The sequence below is a fragment of the Athalia rosae genome, chromosome 4 (assembly GCF_917208135.1).
Source record: "Athalia rosae chromosome 4, iyAthRosa1.1, whole genome shotgun sequence".
Taxonomy (NCBI): Eukaryota; Metazoa; Arthropoda; class Insecta; order Hymenoptera; family Athaliidae; genus Athalia; species Athalia rosae.
Window position 1 is genome coordinate 5318053 of NC_064029.1, and position 21851 is coordinate 5339903.

The following is a 21851-nucleotide window of genomic DNA, read 5'->3' on the forward strand; positions in this document are numbered from 1 at the left end:
AATTTTAAAAGCGCAATTTTCTTCCATGGTTTTAGTCGGCCAGGTCGTACGGTTTGTAAATGATTTTCTTCGGGTTTCACCGGTATCTCATATCCTCATAGTTGTCGTCGTCGTCGTCGTTGTTGTCGTTGCTGTTGTTATTCATCCCTTGTTTTGCAAACTGAAACTTTCAAAATTAGTTTCCCCGGTAATTAACCTCCTGATGAATATATTATTCGAAACGACTTTAAATTATATCCACGGGTTACATTTATACCTCCTCTCCGCCATCCGCCATCCGCCATCCGCCCACACTCCACACGCAGAGATCGTTACAACTTTTCATGAAAAGTTACTACGGCATTAGCCTCTACTGTGGGCCGCGAAAAAAATACCTGAATTATACACCGTCCGAATTTCAGATTGTTCGAGATTGTTGATTAGTTTGAAAAAATTCTCATTCAAATAAGCGTGTGCAATGTGAATTGGAAATAATTATTGAGGTGCGACGACGCGGAATCCGTTCCCAGTTGTCACGTTCTATGAATTCTATACTGACCGAAAATCGCGAGACGCTTCTCAACACGCCCACAGCCTTTCTTCATTACTCTCCTGTATTATACCTGCAAAATTGTAGTTGAGATTGATATCTACGGGGTGTAGGGAAGGGGCCGATATACGAACGAGTCGCGAATTGAAAAGCCGCGTGGGTACATCTTTTCTTTCGCTACCGATGCAGCTGCGGAAAGTTTCCAAGGAATTCGGATGACGAGAGTTTTTTATTTTCCCCATTATTTTTTTTTATACGCTTCACCTCGTATATTTGTTTCTGATTTCTATCGTCTCACTGGCCCGCCGGAGAATCGACGACCCGGAAATCCATAAATATATATCATCCGAAAGTTTTTCTCGATCGAGATGGAAAAACTGGTCGCGGCGACGGCTTCTGACTCTCGCTAGATTTCGGCACACGTAAGATGAAGAAAAACGCGCACGACGCGTCCACTTTCGTCACGCGCGTTGTTAACGATCGTCGCGCGATACTGCAACCGCGTGGACAAAAAAAGGAAGAAAAAAGAAACCACGTAATCCCATAACAGCTTTCGACGTAGATACATGCATACCGCGGATCGTGCACTCGATCGAAAAATTCCTACCGAAAAAGTGTGAAAATAGACGCGAAGGAGAACTTGGCAATTACTCGAAACGAACGAGACGGAAGCGGAAAAAGAAACGCAGATTTTCAATCGCAGCAACCGGTTGGAGGGTAAGTCGTTGTTTAAACGACGATTTAACGGAATCTTGTCCACGATTCAACCCACTAGATTAGGGATTACGGGTTTAGGGAGTGGTCAGCTGTGAGCTCAGCTGTCCGACTCGTCGTTGGCCATTACTACTTAAATCTACGTATATACCGCGGCGGTCGGCTGCTGCCGCTGCAGCGCTCCGAGCTACTCTCGTAATTGTTCTTCCTATTTTATTATTTCCCAATCCTGAATACGTCGACTTAAAATCCAGTGGCGGTCTCGAGCCGCAATTTCCACCAGCTCAACTTCAACGTCACCCGTAGTACATGTACGGAAAATTACTCGGAAATACTTGAGTCCGGAATATATATTGTCACGTAATATCGGGCGGGGGCGGCTACTCCCTTCCAGGTCTGATTGTTGGTCGCTCATTGTTACCCGCTGCGTGTTGTTAACGCCGGAGGATTACAGTCGGAGGGGGTTATATAGATCGGACAGAATTATGCTCAGGTTTCAACGTCTCTCATCGGCATACGGATATCTGTGTCAATTGTCGTACGATATGAAAACTTACTCGTCGCCTGCAACGTCGCCTTTTTTTTTTTTTTTTTTTGCACGTTCGAGATAGCCGGTCGTACCTACAACGCGAATCTTATTATCGGTGCTGAAAATTTCAGCAGCGATTCACTTTCAATTTTACGTGTGATTCGGATGGTGAAATACCTTTACCTACTTGAAATATAATAAGCAATTACGTCACTCGAAAATTTCGTTTCTTCGATTGTGTCGAGGCTAACAAATAACGATGAAAAATACACCCTAACGACGTTGGGCGGGAGAGGAAAGAAGAAAAGATACGTACGAGAAGTGGGTGAGAGGGGGGTTTAAAAATGGAATGAAGTGAGCGAATATTATACGAATAAATATGAATATAAATAACAATTTATGTGGTTACATTAACGAGCGATGTTCTCTGCAGTAGCCACCTTTGTATGTGATACGCAAAAAAGTGTTTGAAAAAGCCTGCGGTCGATGGGGAGGAAAGATAAAAAAAAAAATGTATATATATATACATATACTATAGAGAAGAAAAAGAAACGCTTGAACATCCTGCAATTACTCACTTTTCGAATTATTCTTCTCATCCGCGTTAAACCGCGCCCTCGACGCGGGTTTACGCGCGGTGAGTGAATAAAAGCTCGCTTTTTAAACAAGTACCTAGCCGCGATGAGAAGAAGGAGAAGTAAAAGAGAAGGATGAAATGTGGTTTGCGAAGCGGTATAAAGTGAAGAGGGTAAAAGCCAAGGGAAGTAGGAGAGTGATCGGTAAGAGAAATTATTTTTTCAATTTTTATTTTCATAAAAATAAACGTTTGCGTTGTAATTTTTGCATTTCAAAAAAGGTACCCGACATCGACGTTGCGCCCCACACACCGGTGCAACGCTGCGTGATTTATTCCGGTGCCTCCCCGAAGTACGATAATCGTCGCGCAACACCGACGCAGATATCCATCTGGATATTATCGATGTGTGCATATTTATACATGCCTCCATGTGTATCTATGCACGGGTGCAAAGCCTCGAGGTATGCGGAAGCCTTTTGTACGATGCTTTGTGTACTCATAATGCCGAACAAAACGTTGTGCATATGCGCGAATATAAAACGCCCGCGCTACGTGAGCGCGTGAAACAGTTTTGGTTGGACCGCTTTTTTGTTCGACGATGAGTGGAACCAAAAAATGGAGATAAAAAACCGAAAGAGAGAGAGAAAGAGGGAAGTAGACGGGAAGAAAGAGAAGGAGAGAAATGAAATGAATCGGATAGAGATTTTTAAAACACGCCTCCGGACATTCGGCTCTCTTTTTTCTTCTCCTTTTTTCGTCCACTTTGGATTCGATCCGGACTCGCGATCGACTAAAAAAACAAAAATCTATAAAAATTGTAATCGACTGTACCGTGAACATCGAATAACTATATATTCTTACGTAAATCATTATGCAAGTATTTCACGCGAGTCGAGTGGTTATTTTAAATTGCATCACACGTAAATACATCTATGTATAGAACGCTGTATAAGTTCGTTGTGTGACGGGGAGCTTTTAAATGAAGAAATTGTGCTCTTTCGCGCGTAAAAGGAGTAAAAAACTTTCGGTATTGGAATGCCAGGGGCCCTTTATCGTTCTGCAGTTTTACTTTTAATCGCAAGTTTTAAAACCCTCGGGCTTTTTTTACTTCCTTTTTTTTCTTTCTTTCAAGCCTTTTTTTTTTGCCAGTGTAGCATATTCCTGGCATTACGTTTTTTTCTATCACTTCAGATGTATTTTTTGCAACCCTTCGGTTCGTTTTTTTTTTTTTTTCTCTTCAGTTTTTCAACTTTCCTGACTCTCCACTCTTTCTCTCCCTACTTACACTTTTATACAGTCTACAAATTGCCTCGAGTGACCTGCGATCGAGCAAAGTACAAAGATTGCGGCTAGGTACCACCTAGTTACCGCGTGGGAGATATTTTACGCCTACATACCCTAGACGGTAGTAGATAGGTCATGCATATTGCATGTATCTGATTTTGGACCACGAACAACGATAACGCAATCATCGGAGACACGGTTCTCCCCCACGTACAGGCCTATATTTCTCAAATTTTTAGATCGAGAGGGGTGGTCGTATCCGAATAGATTGTTTTAGATTTTTCGAAATTTTCGCCATCACTCAACGGTGAACCGCGTTCAGGTCGGAGACGCGCGATTTGCGGGGACCAATCGAGATCGTACCTATTTGTTAGGGGGCGAACGATAACCGCGGTCGGGAGTTAGGGGCTCACGTACCAACCCGGCACTATATGGAAATCAATCAACAATTCGTTGTGTACAGGCATAGCGATATAACGCGTGTTTAAGTGCAAATCACCATGATAATTCGACGACTATACGCACGCGAGGATTCCACAATGCTGCACGAATTTACCACGCCCACGCCCACCCCACCCCACCCCACCCCCCTGATATTCGACGACGCGTTACAACACCTTTTGTAGCGTTACCACCGTAATCTGTATATAGGTATGTACGTAAGTACGTACGTACGACCTGGTTTGATGGAACTATATATTATATCTATGTACATTTCTGTACACCGTCCCCATCTGTGCGATTGATATTATCACCGTCGTTATTGTTATTATTTTGATTTCTATCGTTAAGCCCCTCGTTAACGAATTTAGGGGTGAAGGAAACTATAACAATTTCGTGAAATTTACCCCCGTGACATACCTATTGGTGTGGGGTGCTCCACGTCAACTCGCACGCCTCCGACCCCGATCATTTTCGTTTCGACTTATTTTTCATTTCAGACACAACCCTCTCCCGTTGTTGAAGAAAAAAAAAACACCCTCTTGAATTGTATTGTGAAAAATCTATTTTCGCCTATTTTTTTTTTAGCATCGTATAACTAAATGCGGACGTCGAAACCAATGCGTCTTTCGTGTTGTGTAGATAAAGCGGATCGCGCCCGCGTAAGGGTGAATTTTAATTAGTTGCCCTATTATTACCATGTGCCCTTGGTCAAAAGAGAACGGTGGAACACGATGACGAGGGTAGAGTGGTCCTCCACGAGGGATGGACTCGAGGGTACTCAAAGTTCAAAATTTTCAATCACGTATGACTCGAGTCTTAGAAAGCGGAATTTTTCTGCGGGCTGTTCATCCTTGGTTTGAGAAATCTGGTCACTTGGCAATGTTTTTGAAAGAAAAAAAAAGCGACCTTGACGAACTCGCGATGAGAATATAAATTGAATAATTTGTTCGGTCGTATTTGTTCCTCCGGTTCTATCCATCGCCGATAGGACCAGCAGGGGGTGGGTTTATACGTAAGTAAGACTGCGTGTCAAGGGATGATATTTCAGAATGGAAGGTGGCGCTTGTACACTGGTATTTTAGGCCGTGACTTGGGGCGTGAGTTTCAAAACGTTGGGGTGGATTTCTGCCGTTGTATATAGCTGTGGGGGATGGGGAGCTAAGGGACCTTCCTAATTACGTGCGGGCCATTTTTTATTACTTCTTTCCTCTTTTTTTTTTTTTTTTTCTTTCTTACTATCGTCCCTGCGATCCTTTTTTCCTACGCTCCCCGCACCTCTTGCCCTATTTTATTCACCTTTCTTATATTTTAGTTTATCACCATCGTCCCCCGTTATCTCGCCGATGGCAACTGCAATGTTTCATGTTCTCACCGTGGGGCGTATTCCCCGCTGTCTGTTTGTTCATCTGAAAATTTCTCTCCCCGTCTTCTTGAACGTTAGGTCTGGTGTTCCCTCATAGTTTTTCTCAAAGATACGAATATTTCGTCAAGGTGGAAACCGCGGCGTGTAATTTGTAAAATTCTACACGATAAACGAAATATTTTACCAACGAAAAAATGTAGAACACTCGAGAAGAAGGAGAAAAAAAGGAGGTTTTCAGAAAGAAAAAAAAAAAAAAAACGTAAGAGGAAGATGGAGAGAGAAAAAATGAAACACTTGAGAAAACGATCGCGTGGAGAATCAGGATCAGGTTTCAGGAGGGTCTTCAGAATATCATCCATCCGAGGAGTCCTCGAGATGACACGTTTCATCGGAGTCATTTATTGATTTTTTCATCAATTACCTTCGGAATAAAAGTAGACGGGTTGGGTCTTTTGGGCTTCGGAAAAAACAAGATAAAAAAAAAAAAAGAAGAAAATCTGATCCCTCGGTTACGTGGAAGTTACCTTGTTACTAGGATGGCTATACAGAATTCAGATTCTAGTGGATAAAAGTCTGCTAGGGTTGTAAAAAGGTGCTTCAAATTTTAAAGGAGCGTTATACGCGTGGCTGATAATTTTTTGTTCCGATTAAAAAAATTTTTTTTTTTTCCATCCTCCCGTTGCAATGAGTTAGCAAAAAATGCAAGGAGTCGGTTATAAAATACAAGTTTTTTCACAACCGCAATCCTCATACGCCCAATTTGCGACTTTTGTGCACGATGCATGTACACAGAGAGAAGGTGAAACGGTGCGAAATCGGTGCTCCAGAGAGGTAAAACTCGATGCGAAGTGTAGAGTATCCGAACGATCAATTTGCATTGATCCGAAAGGGATTGATTCGCTACTGCAGGTACGGTGAACCGAACCAGAAAATATATTTTTGCGCGATCGTTGCGCGAAAAGCGATAGTTCGACGTTGCGGTTTGGTTACTCCAAAATCTGTCAATTTCAGTTCTCGTGCGTCGGTGTCTAACGGTTTTACACAAAATGAAAAAAAAATAAAGAAAAAAGAAAGAAATCGAAACGAATCCCTTTGATTTTTAAGATTAAAGGTTTCAGAAATGTTAATTACGAGAGTTCCTTTTTCAAGATTCTTCTTTCCTCGCGGTCCGCTTATGACCTAACTCTCCTATACTTCGCCTTACTTAGCTGATTCTGAATAAAACCCGCGGTCTTGATTCGAAGCGTTCGATTGATTGACTGCCTTTCATACATTTTTTATACCAGAAATAAAAGGAATACGATAAAAAAAAGTAAAAAAATATGTCGTCGGTTCGCCGCCACTACTTCGGTGGATAAAAATCAAACGTCCCTTTCTTCTCCCGAATCTTTTTCCAAACCAATCCCTCAACTGTGTCCATAGAGTCGCAGAAGCTGCTAAAAACTCGGGAAATTATTTTCTGTCAATCAAAAATCTTCGCGTTCCCCCAATCCGGATTGTTACGAGCCACAGGGTTCTTTTTCTTTTTTCTTTTTTCTATAACAATACCTCGCGGAGAATGAAAGGGGAGAAAGTCGGAGAGAAATTTCTCCTTCGGCCGAACAGGTGTAGTCATCGCGATTATCGCGGTATCTCTACCGTTCCAGGTCGATCGTACGTGCCCACCCCTGTCCTCGCCCTGTAGTGTCAAACTTGAAATATCGTTATCTATATCTGAGAGGATGGAACTTCGACAAGGGATATGTACGTGATTGAATCTAACGGTAGTTTGCACGACCGTCGTATATCGTAACACAAGAGCTTATACACCGTGCGGTGGCACATGGTCAATAGCCCGATCTGCTTATCACGTGAGCGTCTCACACCCCGCTAAAGAGCGTGCACCCGATCCAGCCTCGAACTGCACCGCCATTTCACTGCAGCTCGCGGGAGCTCGTGTCTCGAGGGAGGGAAAGGATCCGAATTCGATGTATCCGATGGAGAGAAATCGGTCCGCTCACCTGATTCGATTTGAAAGTGAAGCGAAAAAAAAAGGGAAAAAAAAGGAAGGAAAAAATCCGAGCCGGGTTTCCTTGACGTAGTTGCATTAAAGATTAGCTTTTGAAATTTATAGGGTGAAACTGGGATCCGCGCGAACGATCGAAGAAATCGGGGAGAAAATGAATTGCCTGGAAAGTGGAAAGGTCGGAAGAGGAGTAACGGGGTTGGAATATCGGAGGAAGGTCGAGATGGAACACCTACCTTCGAATAGATTCTCAATGATTTTACTCCCTACATGTCCCCGTCTTTAGTTGTAGTGTGGGATAAATTTGTCGACCAGTAATACCAAAATTTATTGCACTGGTCAACTTGAGGCGGTTGAGATAAATTTAAATCGTATGAAATTTTTCGGTGGGTGGTGAAGATTCTTTTTTTCATTTCTGTGGTCATTTTTTTATTCGTATTTCTACGGAGCTTTATTATAATATAACTTCCAGTAGCTATTTAGGTACTTTACATTTTGATATATACCGTCGTATACATCCAGCGCGGAAATGGTCGAAAGTTTTCAGGTGGAGATAGTCATAATGTCGGAATCCTTGGGAAAATAGTTGATCAAAAAGTTTTTTATTACTTTCAAGGAGATCTTATATACGATGTTTAGCGGTAGACGTGAAGGATTAGTGGTATCAAACTTTAGATTATGTATCTTATATACGAGTTTTCTTCTGTTTCCAGAAATACTAGCTTCGATTCTCATTAACGCCTCTACGTATACGTTCAGAAATATGAAGAATGTGGAAAAAATCTGCGTACAATAGACAACAAATCTTTTTTTCTCAATAAATAACGCTACCACTGAAATGATTCAAGATATCTGAATTTTTCTGCTCTGAGAAGCGAAAAATTAGCAATAACTCGATGGGAAATATTCGCAAAATTTGGCTTTCAGATGCGCATTCCTGAGGTCAAAATACGTAAGAAAAGCATATTAAACCCAATTAAAACAATGATTTACTTTTCGCTCAAAAATCGAATTTTTTTTTCGGTTCTTCAAGAGTAATCTCACATATAATCAGCTCAGAAATCCAAATCTGAAAGCCAAGATCATCTTCTCATGCAATTGATCGAGTAATGATCAATTATTGACTGTTGGGAGCAGAAAAATTATAAGACATATCGATTGGTTTCAGTCGTAGACCCACTTTGATTCGTCGCAATCCATGCATGGGTCGAAATATTCGAATTTCTAAATTCTCCAGCAAACCCGAGCTTAGCTGGAGTCAGCGTAGCCAGCAGCGTAGCGCTTTGTTGTGAGACGTCACCTTCAGGGCTGAGCAGAGGTGACGCCCCACAACAAACCGCGCGCCCGTGGCTACCTGACTCCAGCTAAGCTCGGGTTTGCTGGTGAATTGAGAAATTCGAATATTTCGACCCATGCATGGATTGCGACGAATCAAAGTGGGTCTACGACTGAAACCAATCGATATGTCTTATAATTTTTCTGCTCCCAACAGCGAATAATTGACGATTACTCGATCGATTGCATGAGTAGATGATTTCGGCTCTCAGATTTGGATTCCTGAGCTGATTATAGTGAGATTACCCTTGAGGAGCCAAAAAAAAAAATCGATTTTTGGGCCAAAAGTAAAGTAGTTTAAAAATTGATTGTATTACACTTTTCTGGCGTATTTTGACCTCAGGAATCCAAATCTGAAAGAAAAATTGATCTATCTCTAAAATTGACCGAGTTATCGCCAATTTTCAGCTTTTTCGGGTCAAAAATAAAAAATTGATTTTTTAATCTATCTTAATGTAATTTGAGCTCAGGAATCCGAATCCGGAAGAAAAATTGATGCATCTGTAAAAATGACCGAGTTATCCCCATTTTTTCGCATTTTTTGGCATAAAAATGGAGATATCTCGAAGGGAAAAAATCGTAGCTCAATTTGGACAACGGATTCGTGTTCCTGAGGTCAAAATACATAAGAAAAGTGCCATACGATCGATTTTTAAAAATAAAAATTTTTGGTCAAAATTTGAGATTTTTCCAAGGGGTACCCCTTACGATTTTTTCAAATTTTGACCAAAAATTTTTATTTTTTAAAATTGATCGTATGGCCCTTTTTTTATGTATTTTGACCTCAGGAACACGAATCCGAAAGCCAAATTGAGCTACGATTTTTTCCCTTCGAGATATCCTCAAATTTGTGCCAAAAAAGACGAAAAAATGAGGATAACTCGGTGATTTTTGAAGATAGATCAATTTTTCTTCCAGATTCAGATTCCTGAGCTCAAATCACATGAAGATAGACTAAAAAATGAATTTTTTATTTTTGACCCGAAAAAGCTGAAAATTGGCGATAACTCAGTCAATTTTAGAGATAGAACAATTTTTCTTTCAGATTCGGATTCCTGAGGGCAAAATACGTCAGAAAAGTGCCATATGATTGATTTTAAAAGATAAAAAACTTTGGCCAAAATTTGATCCCTTTGGATTTTTTTTCAAATTTTGGCCAAAAACTTTTACCCCCAAAATTGATCGTATGCCACTTTTTTCATGTATTTTGTCCCAAGGAAGACGAATTCGTCGAGCAAATTGAGCTAGGAATTTTTTCTGTCGAGATATCTCAATTTTTGTGCCTTAAAAAGTGAACAATTGGCGATGACTCGATCAATTCAACTTGCAGATTCTAATTTCTTAGCTGAGATACGTGCAACGCGATCACCTTTTACAAACAAACAGATGCAGATGATAGAGAATCTATACAACTCTCGCACGAAGCACGTTGGACACGGGATATATTGGTAAGAGTGTGTTTCACACCCGGCGAGTCGTTCGCGATGGAATAAACTCCGACAAACGATACGGCTACAAAGCAGCTCGTAACTTTGGGCTATAGTTTCTCGGTTCTTCTCTTCCTCTTCCTATTTCTCTTCCTCTCAACTCGCCCTACTATTTTCTCCTCCTTCTCCTCACCCAGCAGCAAGGGTTATTTCTGTCCCCGTGGAATTCAACCGGGTATTTTCATTCGAGAAAGTCACTTCAGATGTTTTGGTCAAGGGATGTTTCACCTTGGGGTGGGACGGGGCTCCCACGCACAGCATTCATTTCGTTACCTGGATTGTAACTTTCCACCTGATGTATAGTTTGAACTTACCAATTAACTCACCTTTCGCAGCTTCGACAGGTTTACGGTATAATAGAATTACAGTAATTTCCCTCCACTTTGCTCGCCACTTTTATATCGTCAAATAATACCATAAGAATTCAATTAGAAAGGTAATGAATGATTCAAATGTAGGTTATGCCCTCGATCGAGGTTCATTTATCATCAAATTAATTTAATTCCTCTGCAGCGTATGGGTATGGTAATACCGTGGGCTCGAATCGCTCATTATACTTTATTCTTTCCTCTGTTTTTTTTTTTTTTACTATTTCCCCTTTCGTCCGCGGTGAAGTCGGTTCTGGAGGCAAAAAAAAAAAAAATATATATCATACGCATAAAAAAAAAAGAGAAATGTCTGCAAGTTAGTATCGCGAGAATATCGCGTAGAAAACGGGGAAGTTGAACGAGGTGAACAAAAGGGAAAATTCCGTTGTTGGCCATGGAATTAAACTTGGTCCTTTTACCCTCCTCTTTAGCAGCAGCGCCAAGCTTGGGCATCTTAATCTCGAATTTGCCAGATGATGTCTTCTCACACGGATCTCAGACACTTTGTCGTATGTACGACGGTATGTCGTTCCCGCGTACACGTTCACTTTGCGAACACTTTCCTCTATCGTATTGCGCTGTAGTTTAAAATTCCGAGGGACTGTCTCGTCGAATTTTCTATCCTCGAAGCTCGTAGGATACTTGGAAAAATTTTACGTTCTCTCCCACGGCTCGTAGGAGTAAAAAATAGGCGATACAGCTGCGAAAGATTATATGGTACGAAGGTGTAGCAGGGAGTTGCTCGAGCAAACATTGTGGGCGTCCCGACAGGAAGGTCAAAATGTTCATATCCGGTTGCGCCGGTGCGGAGGTATGTGTACGCCCGTGGACACCGTCCTGAATAAAAACAGAGTAACGGGGAGGGAGGAAAAAACGTGGACGCGCAAATGTCCACGACTTCGGAATTCAGAGTCGAATTTGAATCGAGCTGGTCGCGCTGTCTCGCGAAAAATACCCGCACCTCGGCGACGAAGCTGGAAAACCCGCTCGGTTTCAGATCCGGCGATTAGCTATTCATCGAACAGCTTAGGGGCTAATTCCTTCATTCTCAAGTGCCTGGAACACAATTCTATGCTGTGTACAGATCGTAAAGTGCCATAGTGTTGCCTCTATCCATCTATCTCCATTTTCCTCCGTCACTGATCACCGGATTGTTATTACTTTAGTTCACCTAGTTCACGTCCCGGTGGTGGAATTACGCGGGTCGTGTCAGTCCGTTATTGGATACTGCATTCTGAAAGCGCTGGGTACACACATTCGAGCGAAGTAAAACGTACGAGCCGCTCTTTTCCACCCTACGAAACTCCGAGTTCCGCCCTTCGACCCTTCAAGTCCAGTTTCGGCCCATTTTCATCCTCGTCCTGATCCGTTCGCCCTTTGACTACCCCTACGCACGAGAGACTCGAGTTGCGCTCTTCAAAGCAAAAGTCAAAAGTCAGATGTGGGCCGTCGTTGTTTTATCTCGCGGCACGGTAAAGAACGCCGGTTTTTTGCACTTTACTCGAGGTGTTGTGCGACTGCTTCCTTTGTTCTGGTCTTCTCCTCGCCGCGCGTTGTTTGCTTTTTCTTTCTCCATTTTTTTTACCCTCCTTTTTTTTTTTATTTTTCTTTTTTCTTTTCTCTCGCTTTCATCGCAACAGTTTTGCCGCTCGCCTGCAGGGGCAGCGGTTCGTGGTTTCAACCCTTGCCGTTACGTACCGCGGTAACGCGGTATTCCGCGCGGGTATGCAGCCTCCGTTTGTTTTGAGGTGTCCGTTTGAAAGGGAAGGGGCATCTCTTTGACGTAGCGCTTTTCGTTTTGTTTATTCTACACGCTATCCGCAGTTGCTCCTTTGGTCGCCTCTCGCACCGTTGAGAAGGTGTCGTCTTCGCCCTTCGCCTCGTTTCACGTTCGCGTATCGCCGTCCTTTTCTTCGCGCTGCAGCGCATCCCTGCATTTCCTATATCTACACGGCGTGTCTTACTCGATAAGGTTCGCAGCGGGTACGTGGGCGTTATTGTTTTATCGTCCCGGTGTGTCGTCGTTCGCCTTAACGCCTGAACCTTTTCGCTTTACCACGTGGTTGTATATTTGCCCCGTGTAAGACCCCACCACCATCTGGCTCGGTATACCGGGACACCGACGCTGAAATCCCGTCTTGAACGCCGTTCCCTCGGGACTGCCTGCCTGCCTACACACGGTCGACCCGGTAGCCTCATGTGGCGGTCGCGACTACGTTTGTAAGTATCTTTACCCCGTCTCTATGTACTTCGTATCCTTCGCGTATACCTTGTGTGTATATTGCGGGCATGTGTCTACAACGGGTACTACGAGCGATACGTGGTACGTCCGACTAGATACTTCTTCACCGAGGATCGCTTTTGGTGCGGTGACGTTGTTAGCGCGCCGAAAATAGCGAGAGACTCGCGCGCGGTGTGGAAAACCGTTGATATTGCGGAGGAGGTTGTTAGTTTCTCTCTTCTCTTCGATATTTTTTTTTTATTTCTCATCTTTTGCTTCCATAGAAATCTTCACGCATTAATGAATGCACGGATATATAATCTCGGGGGTCGTACGGCGAGTCCTCCCCACCTTTCAAATTAGTCAGACACGCCATTGTTGCATATTCTCTTCGGGATCTTCTCCCGACGAAAGAAAACCTCGTGGAAATTGATACCGGTTGAAAAAGGACCGGTGGAAAGTCATTTCTTATACTTATACTTGTAATAAAAATGGAGATATCAATTCTGCAGGGGCTGCGTTATTGTCGAAGTAGCTGTAACAAATCTCTCCAAAGGTGAGATGCACTCGGATTATCTACAAATGAAGAGAGAGGAGAAATTTAACTTCCACTTTTTTTTTTTTTTTTCATTCATTTTATCACATCGCAATTTCTTTTTCCCCCTTCCGGATACGTTTCGCCAACAATTTTCAATAAAAATTAAGATTCGTCGGAGATGATATCCTCGGGCTATTCGAGTAACGCGCATACCTCAATCTTGAACAGAAACAATTTCAGACCTCAAATCTTTTATACCGGAAGCGTAGCCCGCGGGCGATGGGGACGGAGACGTAGACGGACGTGTTTTTGTCCCGTTACACGCGGATGGGACGGGTGTGTTATTGATACGAAAGAGCGCCGGTACAGCGGAATTTTATTCCATAGCCAGATTATTATTTCGAAAATATATATATATGCTTTCGAGAAAATTGTCATTTCGTACCAACGTACACGCACGGAGAGAGGTTCGTCCCTTTGACGCGTCAGATCGCGACGCGTCGAAATGAGGCGTGAAAAGATCGAGAGAAAATAATCGCGATATTTTTAACGTCCGTCGTAATCTTGGGCTACGATGAAATCTGTTATTATTCAAAAGGATCCAGAAGTGACGTTGAAGCCGCGCGCAAAGGCAAAAGCCTCTAAACTTGTCTCGTTCCAAATCTTTGAGCGATAGGTAAAGGGCGCTCACGTCGGTAGACAAAAGTCGTTGATTTCTGAGAGCAGCTAGATAAAGACGTGCCCGCGCGCGTCTTGATGACGAGATGGGATTTTTAAGACCCGTCTTGGAGCGGGTGAAATAATAGGGGGAGGGCGAGGGGGTTGATTTTCTACTTTTCAGACGAATGGATGAATAGATTCGGACGTGAGATAGAGACAGTCGTCGTAGGTGAGGCTATATACGAGTCGAAATGACGACAGTGATTTCTACGCGGTGTGCACGTGTCCTGGGGGAATATCCGTACAGGATTCTTGAGGCAAGAGTACGGCATAGATATGTGTATCATACGGAGTAGTCGAAGTAGTCTATATATATATATGCAATGTCGCGGTGCAGCTTGCGGAGTTATTGAGTTGCGCAGAGTTACAAACTTATATACCCGACCGTTATGCCTATCTACCTAGATAACCAATGCCAGGAACTACCCCCTCGCCGCCTTTTAGTTCTCCACAGCTGCTTTACTACCACCATATTATGCTGTACCCCTTGCGCTGTTACGGAATGGACCAGATGCAGCCTTGTTTCTGATAATATCTTTGAAACAACCAGATCAGGTTGTGGTGCGATGTATCGTATACTCGACATTACAGAGCTTTGAGCACAGGGAGCAATCGATAAGTGACCCATATTGTAACCCTCCCCTTGTCAGCTCTTCCCCCCCCGCCCCACCTCGCTTTCCTCTTTTTATCCTGTGCACCCACGATTTCTCCCACTTTTTTTCCTTTCTCCTTTCTTTTTTTTTCTTTTCACATCCCCTTTCGCCGGCCTTCCTTTCTCTAGTATTTTTCCTTTTTTTTTCTTTTCTCTCTCTTCCCTCCTCACACTCCTCATCCGCGTAGGTCTTTAGCAGCTTCAGCTGAAACGGAGTCTGATGTGCGTACGGCACACACAATCTGGTATCAAAGTTCGCACTGTCGGAAAAAAACTCGAATAGGTGAAGGAAAGAAAGAAAAACTCACACGAGGGATGAAAAACGTGAGCGTTACCAATTTTCAATGCGACGTCGTAGAAAATATATATATTTTTTTGTTTTCTCGAAACTTCGTTAAGTTTTTGTGCGATTTTTTCTTTCCCCGTTTTCGCTGAAATTTCTTATTTCTTTTTCCCACACATACCGCGTACCCGAATCGACGTAACGTTGCCCCTCTCCATATAAATTCGAGCTTTGCTAATGCCGGTCATGATTTTCTTGTGACGGGAGATTAATCCGTGCCACCCGCAGGAAATTTGACGTATATACCTATACCCCCCATGTATTACATAGATCGTAACTATGTATTATATGTATTTAAGAGTCGCGTAACCCAGCGGGTGTAGCCGAGTCTCTTGAAGTCTTCGTTTATTTAAGGTGACCCCTAAGACTCGGTGAAGTTTATACGGTGACAGGGAATAGGGGATGAGTAATGGTCACGTTTTCATCTTAAACCAAAGTTTGTTCCACCAAGGAGTTCACCTGTGCGGATATGACAATTTTTTGTCTCGAACAATCGCGAAGGATACTTAAACGTGAACGACGATTTTTTTATTATTTTATTTTCATTTCGTTTCACGTACCTATATAGGATGTCCGTCGTCCATTTCAGTAAATTCCGCGGCAAATCAAAACGAGTCAACTCCGATCCCAATTGAATTACGGTACAGGGTCGATGAAGTAAAAATGTTTATCTTGTAGCTGAAACCGATCGCTTTTATACAACCCACTCGAAGTCAGAAATTTTTTATCAATCACGGCAGTCGGTTCTCTCGTCGATCCACTTTTATCTATTTTTCAATGCTTTTTCGCAATTCTCGACGTTACAACGAAACCGCGTGCGACAAATGAACAATATTCATTTTTTTTTTTTGCGATCAATTGTAAAGTCATCGTCGATAATTACGTTTTATATCGAACCACCCTCTCCCTCCGTCTCATGAGTTTTTGCAACGAGTGTCGCTCGAGTGATTTCGATTTCGAGTGGTCCCTCGAGTGCGTATAGGTGGGAGTCGAGATCGTCGCGCGGTAACGTGCAGACTCGAGGGTGCGCCTTATATTTCCAGAAACTACCCCCGGCCGCGATTTGGTTTCGCGAACGGGAGAAGAAAAATTAAAATAATGAGATACGAATTAGATTGCATAAAAAGAGGAAAAAGAAAAAAAAAGAAAAAAAGAGAATGGCGAGAGTCGAGAACAGAGGTGGTATGATTTTTGCTGAACAGCTGAGAACGTCTCTTGGTCAGATTAAAATCAACGACCCAGATCTCTTTGGCCTCGGGTCGGTCGCGGAGGGGTAGAGGCGTTTGCCGTGGTAGCGGGCGCGCACCGTTGGAAGCGGCAGAAGCAGCAGCGGCCGACAGGCGGGTCTTTCGTTGCCATTTTTCGAGAGGGACTTTGCTCCGGGGGGTTTGGGTACGTGGCGCGCGAACCCCCGCACCCGGTGGACCGGTATCTGCTACCTACACGGAGGACTCGCGCCGCGGTATCTCGGCCATCTCTGCAAGCCTGGCAACCGACTCGCAGTCGTCGAGTACCCTCAAAACTCTGTAATATAATGTTACGTGCTAGCTACCGAACGCCCCCTCGTCTCTACTTCCTACCGCCTTTATCTGTATCCAATTCTGATCCTGCGATTCCCCGCGACCTCCGACGTTTCCTCGCCCGCTCACCCTCGCGCGATCGTGGGTCGGACGGGACGTGAACCGCGCCTGTAACACCCTATTTGTTCGTACCGCGTTATACCTCGTCATCGTATTAAATTCCGATGCAGATATCGGCCGATCGTAGAACACGCCGCGTGGTATACTTTTTCTTTATTATTTTATTTTTACTTTGTTCGTTCGTTTAATCTGTTTTTTTTTTTTTCCTTTTTCTCGAGCTTCCGTCAGCCGAACGCGTGGGGAGATTTTTCAATGGATGAACATTTTTGCCGGTGTATATATGTAAGACTTTGAATTCGCCAGCGAATTCCGTTGCGAACATTTTTCGATTCGACGATCCGTGAATGGAATACGCAAACAAGCTATACCTATACTTATTTACACACCCACGTATACACCAGCGACTCTCTACCCCGTACACGTATATGCCTACCCGTCGGGTTTTCACCTTGAAAAGGATCCCTCCGAAGAATCCGTCATAAAAGGATTCATTCTGCTTTCAACATCCTTTGGGTACGGGCTTGTGTTACGTAAATAACGTAAATTGTGTCGACATTTGTGCATAATAAATATGGGCCATAATGTATTATGTACCATATTCGCACACGGTCATGCGCCGCATGTGTGTCAAATTTTTATAATTTCCAATATTGATTGGGGGAACAAAAAATTGTTGTAATTTATTGGAGAGGATTTTTGGTACTTTTCATTTTCATATGTGTGAAGAGACATCACATGGTAATCATTGCGATATTGTTGTGTTGGTAGGAATTGGACTATTATTGAGGCGACCGGGCGACCATCAATGCCGACTAAAAGCAGTAGGGCTTAAGTACATTATCTATCTTTTTCTATTTTTAACATTTTTCCATTTTCAATATTCTTAATATATTTCATTTTATTATTACGATTCCTCTTCTACGCTAATTCTATTTCTACTTTTTCTTCTTCTCCTTCTAGTCTTGATACTTTCGATAGTTTCAACAATTAATCTCGTACATATTCTATTTTTTCATCTATTATTCCTATTATCACAGTAATTATCATTGATCGAAATCGATGTTCGATCTCTGTCTTTCCTTTTTTCTTTTTTGTCTCGGCAAATGATAATATCGTATTGTTTTAGTAAATTTGTAATCGCTGTCGCACTGTATCTTGTAGCTACTACATATAATGACGTATTTGAGATTAGCTATTTTTTGAATCTTTCACATTTTCAAAATTATATCTTCATAACTTTTATCGTATTTTCCCCTTTCGTTCGAACACGTTCTCCTGTGATTCAAAACGGCACAGGAAATGCATTTATTTTCTTCCCTTCTCTCGACGGTCGTAGGACCGCGATAGCCGAGAAACAAAGCGGCTTTTACTTTCGCCGAAATTGGAAACTAACGAAGAAAAAATGGTTTCCTAATTTTGCGAATAAACTTTTTATTACACTTCTGGTATATTTATCAAAATTTATCCTTCTATCTATTTATCTTCTTCTTTTACCTCGCTCTTGCATGGTCTCATTTTATTCTTCACTTATATACCTCATCATCCGTTGTGATTATTACATGATACATATCATCAATTTTTATCACGTCGTTATCGTCAGCCTCGCAATTTTTTCAATTCCGGAATCGTGGGAGAGGAAAATCAAAGAAACGAACAAAAAAAAAGTAACGCGTAATGATTTTGAGGGAACGGTAAGTTTAGTCAGATTTTTTTTTTTTTTCTATTACTTCTTGTTCTCACGTAGACGTCAGTTATTGTTCTTTCTCTTTTGGAAAAAAAAATAAATAATATTTATAGCTACATATGTCTTTGGAATTGAACAATTATCAGTAGAGCTATGCAACCTGTGCACACGTATGTATTATTTTCGACGTGCGGTATGTCATGGGAAACAAGAGAATCTGGACGAGCTCTGATTGAGTTGAGGTGAGTTTTCAATAATGGCAGGTTGCCAGTCGTTTAAAACCTACGTGTGTTCAAATGAATTGAATTTTCTTTTCACATACGTTTATTTCGTATAGCTATGAAAAAAAACCACTGTGACGCCACCTGAATCGACGGGGTTCGGACAGAAGAGATGAGAAAAAAAAAATTCATTTTCAATAATGAGAAACCGATTATAACGTAATTCGATTCGCCAAATTTCAGGTAACTGCGTACCTACTCCCTTTTTTATTGTTTCATTCGTTTCTCGTCACGACTAGAATCGATTGAGTCGTACGTTCGGAGAAACGGAGTGAATTAGTAAAATTAAAATTACAACAAACGGGGGTAAAAATTCACATGGTAATAATCGCGGGCATAACGATTTTTAAATTATTTTCGTCCGTCGTTCTTCTTACCTGTTTACTGAAGTACTTAGCGCAGTACTGGAGTGTCGCTAACCCACGACCCGTAGTTTCCTCATCCTCTGCACCTCCTGCAGCTGCAGACTCCATTACTGATAATGGCGTTTCTCTATATAGCAGATCCGACAGAAAGTTGACTTCCTACGTTCGTTGTCCTTGCAGTTCTAGAAATATATATTGTTCCCGTTTGTTTTTTTTTTTTCCTTTTCCTTTTCCTTTTATCGGTACACGACATCGCGATGGACTCGTTTTTATCGTTGTGCACCTGCACCATCTTTGTCGTCGCGTTATTTTATTCATTCGTTGAAAATTTTTTTACTCCTCAGTAGAAGTCGCACGACTGAGATGAATCTGACCACGCGGATTAGAAAACTAAAAAAGAGCACTCTAAAATTCTTGGATCCTCTTTTTATACGTACTGGCGTGAGGTATTATAAAATGTATGGTGTGTACACCTGAAAAATTTCTACGAGCTTCGAAATCCGCGAGCAATCTTTATCTCTGAACAAGCTCACAGTCCCTTTTTTTCTGATTTTCGTTCTCGGTTTTGATTTTTATTTTGTTTTAATTTTTTGCTCTTTCCTCACCCTCGTCACATCTGATTTGCAAATGAAAATGCGAATTCTCACGTTTCATCCCCATTCGTATAACCGCTGCAGACGACGGTTCTGAAATAAGCGGGAGTACCTACCTGTATACGTAATCATGAAATAAACTAAAACGTTGAAATCTCGGGCGGAAGTACTTAACAACCCGAATATGCAAACCGATTCATCATCCCGCGGCGTATATATTCTTCTCGCGCACCCGCTTCGAGCTTCGAAAATTTACTCCTCATTTCCTCATCCAGCTAGCGTCTTCCGTTGGAAAGTGATGTGACGCGCGAATTCGGGATCGATTCGTATGCCAAAACTCAAAAATATGGGTTTCATGATTTTCTAACTAGGCGGCTTTTAAATCGTGTTTGTTTTGCGATGAATTATAAGGAATTTGCGCATGTTTTAGGGGAGTAAGAAAACCGATACTACCGTCGAGGGGTCGGTCACGTGGTTCGTAGCGAAGCGATGTCGAGATCCGTAATTATACTAATATCTACCTCGTTATACGGAAAAGGATATCTGGAATGCAAGACTTGGCTCGGTCCATCGATCCCTGCTAACGAGGGAACCTAGCTCGATTTGATTCAGCTCTTTTAACAGTCGGTCGGTCGGTCGCTCGCTCTGCCGCGGACGACGCCCGGAGCTATTTCTTTTTTTCTTTCTTTCTTTTTTTCGATAACGTACTTATAATAACCCACCCCTTTCTCGGCCTTCCATCTCCCGCATTTTCCGATTTCGCGAAATCTCGAAGAATCGACGCGCGAAGACCGAGTCCGCCGAGGACTACACTTGGCTTTTTTCTTCCGTTTTTGGTCCCTCCGACGCGTCTCGATTAACGAATCGCGGGTCCCCGAAATTTCGTGTTGCCAAATTAATCAATTAGAGAAATTAAATTAAGTTGAATTAATTAATTGATGAGGAAACGATGAAAATCTGGGAAATGATTCTGCGCTTGGGTACGCAAATGTACGTACACGTGGCTTATAAAGTTCATCGAAATCAAAATTTTCTAATTTCTCAACGAGAAAAAAAAACGAATAAAAATAAACTCTCGAGAAATCCAGCGTTTCTTGTACAAAAGGAGAAATGAATTTCGATCCCACAACCAGATGGAAAAAATGATCATAATCTTCAAAAAAAATTGAAGGACAACGAAATATCTCGTGCAGGTTTCGAATTTTTTTTTTTTTCGCTTCCCCAAATTTGATTCCTGAGAGTTATCAAGCTTCTGCTGAGATTGAGTTACCGGGGCACGGTCCTGTGTGTACGTATCTATGCAGTTACGGCGAGGCGGCCGCTATTAATACTTTTTGAAATAAACAAGCACGTGTGACGTAGACGGAGTCTTTTTGTGCTTAAATAAGTTCAAAGAATTCTTGTTTAGTTTATTAGCTTCGCTCACTCAGCCAAAATTCTTTTAGCAGGGTTTCGGTGTACCTCGTATATAACACCGACGTTGCTAGCGCCGCACAACCACCGCGAAACTTTCTACGCGTCCTACGTACGCTTGTACATACATCGGCAGCGACTGACGAAAAGTAAAAGTAAACTCACGTACGTACGTGTATCAAGTATACGGTACACGGTGAGTCCGAGTACGTGTGCGAAACGAGAAGAGAAAGAAATTAGGGCGAACGAGTAAAAGAATTAGAAACACAAAAGAGATGAAGAAAAATATAGGGAAGGGGGGGATCGAGGGATGGAAAGGAACTCGACGAATCCGCGGGATGTGGAAAATATCAAAAAAGTTCAAAGAAAAGCACGGTGAGCTCGCGAGTGAAAAAAATTGTAGAGAGAGAAAGGGAGAAAGAAAGACCGCTGGTGGAATAAATCAATGAATGTAACAAGAATAGATGTCTCGAAGTATTCGACTGTACGTACAATAAGGTACACCCAACTATATAAACCTACCCAACGCGAAAGTGTATTTCAGTGTATAATACACCTTATACGGAGAAGTTGAATACCGTTCCAATATCGAAACTTGTTATCCATCTTTCGAACGGTATCATTTCCAGTTTTCTTACCGTACCTGGTGCATGTACACGTATACGGATACTTAATACAGTTATTGCACTCCATTTTTATGTACATTCATCTACGTGTATACGTGTATACCTATCCATAAAATAAAGCTACCCACTGAAAAGCCGTG

The 21851-nt window shown here is 42.2% G+C and overlaps 2 protein-coding genes across 2 annotated transcripts in view; one reads left to right on the forward strand and one right to left on the reverse strand.

Moving 5' to 3' along the window:
- LOC105686446 (dynein intermediate chain 2, ciliary) overlaps positions 1 to 21851 on the reverse strand; it is a 49596-nt gene that overhangs the window by 12407 nt on the left and 15338 nt on the right. The window contains exon 2 of the mRNA XM_048654423.1: positions 19092 to 19261. Coding sequence (XP_048510380.1) covers positions 19092 to 19187 — 96 coding nt within the window. The 5' untranslated portion in view covers positions 19188 to 19261. The remainder of the gene's footprint in view (positions 1 to 19091; positions 19262 to 21851) is intronic.
- The window catches only part of LOC105686343 (potassium/sodium hyperpolarization-activated cyclic nucleotide-gated channel 2), a 113809-nt gene that overhangs the window by 3159 nt on the left and 88799 nt on the right, over positions 1 to 21851 (forward strand). The gene's annotated exons all lie outside the window — the stretch shown is intronic.